Below are 6,589 nucleotides of genomic sequence, written 5' to 3'. Positions count from 1 at the left end.
ATAAATATGTTTAGGACATCCATTGTGAGAATGGATTCACAGATAGATGTACGAAGTATACACATTAAATATGTACAACTTTTTGCATGTCAGTTATACCTCAAGACATTTAAAAAATAAAATCCCCAAAACTCTCACTTTATTTCATATCTTACTAAAATTGGAGAGGAAGTGAGATTCATGTAATTGGTTAAAGAAAATATAGGCCTTGATCTTTCATGTGCCAAGGACTTCAAATGTGTCATTTGCTGTGGGCCACAATACAACCCTAGAAGAGCCTTGTATTAAAACATAAACTAAGTAGAAATAATTTCCCAGATGCAGATGATTCATTTGTAGAAGACATATGAAAAGATATGTTCCCCACCTCCATGCCACCCAGAAAATTAAGGAATTGAATTTAGGATTCTAAAAGAAAAATAATATTGAGAACAATTTTGTCAACTCAGTTGTAAGGTATTTTAAATAGAAGTGCAGAAAACATATGAAAAGCCCAGTAGATACTGATCAGCCCAAACATACACAAACTAAAACCAAAACACTAGAACATTTTGATGCCCTCCCATTTTGTATCTCTCCAAAATACCAACACCTTCCATCTCCCAAAGTTAAGAATTGCTCAAACTTAGGGCTGTATGCATGTTGCTTGAATGGAACTTGTTTAAATGGAATCATAAATATTCTTTTGGGTTAGACTTCTTTGGAGCAGTGTTGTGTTTGTGAAATTCATTTGTGTTGTTCATGTAGTTTAATTGCTTTCAACGTTGTGTGTTCTGCTACCTCATTTTCCTTCTCCTGTTGGTGAGCAAGTCAGTTATTTCCAGCCTGAGCTATTAGGAATCGTTTGTAGGAACACCCTTGAATACCACTCTTGGTGCATATGTGTACACATCTGGCCAGTCAACAGGGTGTGCATCTTATGAAACTGCTATGAACTTTTTTCTAAAATAGCTTTTTCCAATAAAAACATTCATACCTGCAGCAGTACGTGCATATTCCTGTTGCTCCATGGAGCCTTTTCCAATTGTTGGCCTCTTGGATATTCTCTTTTGTAAGATGAATTTTCAATTCAGGTCTCCTGTCCATTTCCCTAATTGAACTTTCTGTGTCTTTCTTAAGGAGCTTTAAGAGGTACATTTGATGGCACAGTTTCTCAAATTTTAGCCTGGGCTTGTTAAAACAGATTACTGGTCCCTACCACCTGGGTTTCCAATTGAGCAGATCTGGGGAAGGTGACAGAATCTGCATTTTTAACAAATTTCCAGGCGATGCTGCTAGCCCAGGGACCACTCTTGATAACTAATATTCCATCACGTTCTAAGATACAACAAAAACCTTGACTATTTAATATTTGCTCAAGGCTGGGCATAAGCTAATATTCTCGTGCCGGAAGGGGAGCAACTAGGCCCCCACAGCCACTGTTTCTGTCTATCCACAGCCCACGTATCTTCTTAGAAGACTTGGTTCACCTCAGCAGTCAACAGAACCCACTGATAAAGGAAGACATTCTTTTGATCTCAAGAAAACTCTGACTTTCTTCAGCAAAGATATGAGTCAGTAATCCTTCTAAGAACAAAAATACAGACCTCTGAATGAAGAGGAAAACCGTCATTTATTTCAGTTGAGTTTTGTTTCATTAAAAATCCTATGACATCAAAACAGAAATGAAATAGAAACATGTTTATATGACCGTGTAACCTCTAAAGGCCAAATGAACACATATATATTTAAAATGTTTCTCATATTTAAACAGACATCATTGTCATTTCAGTTTCCTGAAATACTAAACATGACTCTTAAAAAACAACTTTGTGCGTGATTGTTGTACTAAACATTAGTCGTAGACTTAATACAAAGTCAGACGGCCTCTGTGGCCCCATGTATCTTGGTGGTTTGCTGTGTGTGCTTTTTTAAATTCTTCATTCTACAAAACATTCGTTTCTCTCTGTTAATGAATCGAAAAGCCTACTATATATGGGCATTTATGTGTGTGTATAGAAACACACACACACACACACACACACACACACACACAAACTGATGTATGCAACCTGAGGGTGATGATATCCTATTAACCTGAACTCAATGTACATAGCTACCACATCAAGAAGAACTGGACTGGTTCAAATGAAGTACAACACGTCCTAGAAGTATTGTGGTTTGTTGACTGCCTATTCAGAAAGACCCAAAGAAACTGCTGTTAGTGGTCAGAAGGAAACTAATCTGAACAGGCTCATGAAAGCTTCTGGAAGCATCCTGAGAACATAGTACATAATTACAGCCAATGTTTGCAACAATTTTCAGTTTTAATCACCAAGTCGGAGAGCCTATGTATGCAATTCTGAAAGGATCTTAGGAAAGGCTAAACCAAAAGATTTCTAGTCAACAAGAGGATTAACCTCCTGTAAACCAGAAATCCAAATAAGAATAATACTCCATATGTTAGGAATTATCCTTGGGGGTTTGGCCTTTTTGGAAAGTTGTCACCATGCTGAGTCAGAAGTTCCATGTCTGAGCCAGGCAAATCTACAGATGAGGGACGTTCACATGTGTGTCCTTCATTATGGAAGCACGTATAAAGGCTCTCATCTTAAGAAAGCATTTTCTTTTTTAGAACCTATAATAAAATATTGTCCTCCTATACTTTAGTCACATATCTTTTTGGAGCCGGGGCAGGGTAGATTCTCCCTCCTACGATGTTACTTGAAGTACATTTTTGTTGTTGTTTTGTTTTTTTCCTGTTAGTTTTACCTGTAGTATCCTAACCAGAGGCCTTTGGGGGAAAGTCAGGAGTCCTAGTTGAGAGTGGTGAGACAAAATGGCAACTTCACACAGACTTCAAGTAAGTAGCATCCCTGATATCACTGGAGGTTAGTGTCTTATTTTGGGGAACAGAGGAAAAAACAAACAACAACAACAACAAAAATCAAAACAAAACATAAATATCCCAAAACTGATAACAAAAAACCCCTGTCATCACTGTATTCTATTCCTTACAAAATGGGCTTTGGCTCTGGGGTCTGTTAAGGCACAAAACCTGGTAGACACCTTTTATTGGTGGTCTGCACCTCTCATTATTTAGATTTTAAAAGAACAGCTATAACATTTGAATTTGAAAAGGGAGAAAATCCAAGAAAACTAACATCTTGTATGTGTAAATATCTGTTGCTAGAGTTAAGGAAAAAAACAAACTACAATGTAGTTTACACAGTGCAAAAACTATAGAAAAATGCCTTTGGAATTGATTGACATCCTGGTAGAATCATAGTGCTGTCTCAAAAATGGTTAAGGCTGAAGGCTGTCCATTGGAAGTGTTCATATCCACAGGACCAGTGTGAGCAATATCTGGATAATTTCTTTTGAAGTAAACCTATAAAAAAAAAATAACAAGCATTAAAAAAAAACATCTTTAGAAGTTTCAAAGTCCTCTTCTCTAAGGCATTGCATCTCTGGGTCCACTTCTTCGTGTGAAGCAAATCATGTCATTTACTGAGGCACAATTACAAACCAGGGATGTACATATGCTGCAGAGGAATTAGCCCCCTAAAACCCTCCGCTGGGCTGGGCTGAATGCCAAACCACCTGTAGATCCACTTTGGTTCAGATCATTCTGATTCCCAGATATGTTTTATCACTCCATTAAATTGATAAGCAAAATCATTTTACTGACTCAAAACCTGGAGATAAATTAAAAACAGGGTGACAAAGAGGCTGGGAAATCTAGCGTCTGCACGAGGGTTTCTCATTTTCGCACATAAAATGAGCACAATAGATTTGGATGTTAATATCAGGTTGTAATCCCTATATTTTAGAAACTCTGACTGACAAGCATTCAAACTCTGGCTTCTGTGTATGAAATATCCCAGCGTTTAATTTGTGCGGCAAAGCAGTCACAGGGACCATAGAAATGTGATCTGTGGATAGTGGGTCACAATAATGAAAAGCAGGGGAAAAGCTTGAACAATGACCCAACCAAGCAACTTCTCTAAAATGTAAGATGATACCAAATAATAGGACAGTCCTTTGCCAAGCCTTTGAGTTCCTGAATTCTACCAATTTCTAGCTGAACTAGAAGAGATACAGGTTTCCTGATAAATGTATAATCAGAACATAAAGGAAATGAAATGCTGTCAAGTTTCTCTGTTCCACAATCATCCGTTTTTAGTAGCTGTATCGTATCTTGGTTCCTTGACAGATGCGTGTAACAAAATGAAATAATGTCAAGACTTGTGAGCTCTTATCTCCAAATGTGTTTGGGTGAAAAAGGACTTCGAATGTAATTTTTTTTTTATCCCCAAAGAAGAATGTGAAAAGTTTTGTTCCAGTCTTTAAAACAGAAAATGTACCATCTATCTGAGGCTGACGTGTGTCATAAGCTGGGTCTCTTAGTCATTCGATTCTGGATCTATTTTATGAACCCTGGCTCCAAATATATTTGTGGGTGCTGTCAACAAAGTTATCATTGGACATAATGGACTTCAAATACAAAATGAGGAGTGCTGAGACACCCACCTATGTGTTAAGCCCACTTTCTTTCTTTCATTGCTTGCATACTTGTTACTAAAAAAACAAATCACTTAAACATAAAATTCGATATATTAAAATGTCACATAAGAAGAAAAGTAAATTCTCTACTAATTCCCACTGGGTGAAATTTGGGACAAGTTTTCAAAAACATGATACTTGTGTGTGGAGGTTCTGCTCTTTTTGAGGTAGCTATATTTTCAGTGGTTATAGATTTACATGTTAAAGGGATATTTCTTGTTGAAACCAAAAACAACCAACAATGGAACAAATGGAAATACAACTGAAATTCTGCTCCACAGTCCTCCTCAGATATGTTGGTTTTGTCCCCATGACCCTTCTCAATGTCTTTTTTTATAAAGAAAATGATGCTACTTGTAATTCTTCACTAAATGGTCTTAGTTCCTGGTCTGAAAGGCTTGGTTGAGAACGACTTCCTTTTGTATAAAATCCTTCATCTGGCCTATCTTTCTCGAATCCGATGCCACGTGTTATAAAACATTCTGGACAAAGGCCTAGTTGGATAGAGCATCTCTTATGCAGTGAGGGGAGTGGATGACTGCCCCTCTCCGGCAGGGTCCTCAGGGGGCCGGCTCATCCTGGGGTGTAGAGGCCCAGTCTCCATGCTCCCTCCTGGGACTTACTGCTGATCCTGGAAAAACTATTCTACCCTCCCTCCATACTGTCTGTAAAATGAGATAACAATGACTTACCTCATAGGGACTAATTAATGGCTGCACACTGCAGGTGGAAAACACACCGAGTTAAGTGCTGGGTGTGTTTGGGAATGCTGCTCTGAGAAATGGCCCCTTAGTACACGGAAAGCAGCAGCATTACCCGGCATGAGACACGAAAACATCACACCAGGAGTCCCGTTTGTGGATCTTGATTTTTATCATTACAGAACCCAGAGTCATGGTTGAGACTGTTCACTGAGTGAAGGTGGCAAGCCGGGAGGAGAAAGTACAACTGAGAGGGTGCTAAAGCTGGAGGACCAGCACTTGCCAGTTGGGAACTCTGGGACATTATTAGCCTCCTCTGTCTCAACTTCTTCATGTGTCAAAAAGGGATAACCTTGTTACATAAGAATGTCTGTGAAGAGTGTATTGGAGACAGTGCCATACAATCTCAAGTCTGGGGCCAGCAGACTTTATGTCCAGTGGATGCTGGGCGTCTTGCTCCTCTTCTTCTGGTTCTCTGGGGTCTGGTTCAAAGAGTCCCTTTGATGTAGTCTGAAACTTCATATTTAAACTCAGGCTCATCATAAAGCCACCATAACGGAATTAGATCTTACTAAAAGCAAGAAAGCAATACCACTCCCCTTCATGGACAATAACCGGGGCTTTTATTTTACATCAGCCCAAAGTATTGAATTCTGGCTCAAGACCATCAGTTCCTTCTCCCTGATCTGCGAAACTCACGGTATCTCAAGGCCTCAGGTTCCTTCCTCATTAAAGCAGTGTGCATCACTGGTGTGTATGTACTACTGTCAGAGAAATGGAGGGTTAGAGCTCCTGCTCTTAAGAAAATGTAATAATGAATTTTTCTCTCTCCAGTCCTTTTAGAAATCACCTTAAACATCAAAGAAAAAAAGAATCAGCTCAGCCTTTGATGGCATCAGTTGTCATGGGAAACCCTGACTGGGAAAATAGGCGGAAGGGTTGCCATGTGCCACTGGATTCAATGAGGTTGTGGAAAGAGAGACAGTGGACACCAGTGGGAGCAGATCTCAGCCATCAGGGAGAGTGCAGTCCTGCAACCATCTGGCATCAACAAGAATCATACAGAAACAGCTTTGATGAAGAATATACATTGGTGAGGCCCAGGGGGAGAGAGGTTCTGAGATGTGAGCTGCATTATAAATACCCATTTCTCTCTCTCTCTCTCTCTCTCTCTCTCTCTCTCTCTCTGTCATAAGGAGATTTTATGATAAACAGGGCGAATTTGCTTTGAAACCATGCCCTAGCCACAACTATCCCACAGCTCTATGGTCTAGGAAAAACTCATTTTATTCAAAGGTGAAAACTAGGAAAAATAATAATAAAAAGAAGTATAAGATCTGTCA

The 6,589-nt window shown here is 39.1% G+C and overlaps 1 protein-coding gene across 2 annotated transcripts in view; it reads right to left on the bottom strand.

Moving 5' to 3' along the window:
* Nucleotides 1-1,636: 1,636 nt before the first annotated feature.
* Abcc4 (ATP binding cassette subfamily C member 4 (PEL blood group)) overlaps nt 1,637-6,589 on the bottom strand; it is a 230,178-nt gene continuing 225,225 nt past the window's right edge. For both annotated transcript variants that reach the window (XM_026399756.2, XM_026399766.2), the window contains one exon: nt 1,637-3,370. In XM_026399756.2, coding sequence (XP_026255541.2) covers nt 3,263-3,370 — 108 coding nt within the window. In that variant the 3' untranslated portion in view covers nt 1,637-3,262. The remainder of the gene's footprint in view (nt 3,371-6,589) is intronic.

The sequence above is a fragment of the Urocitellus parryii genome, chromosome 2 (genome assembly GCF_045843805.1).
Source record: "Urocitellus parryii isolate mUroPar1 chromosome 2, mUroPar1.hap1, whole genome shotgun sequence".
Lineage (NCBI taxonomy): Eukaryota > Metazoa > Chordata > Mammalia > Rodentia > Sciuridae > Urocitellus > Urocitellus parryii.
Note: the sequence above shows the minus strand (reverse complement) of the source record. Positions and strands in the feature narration are given on the sequence as shown.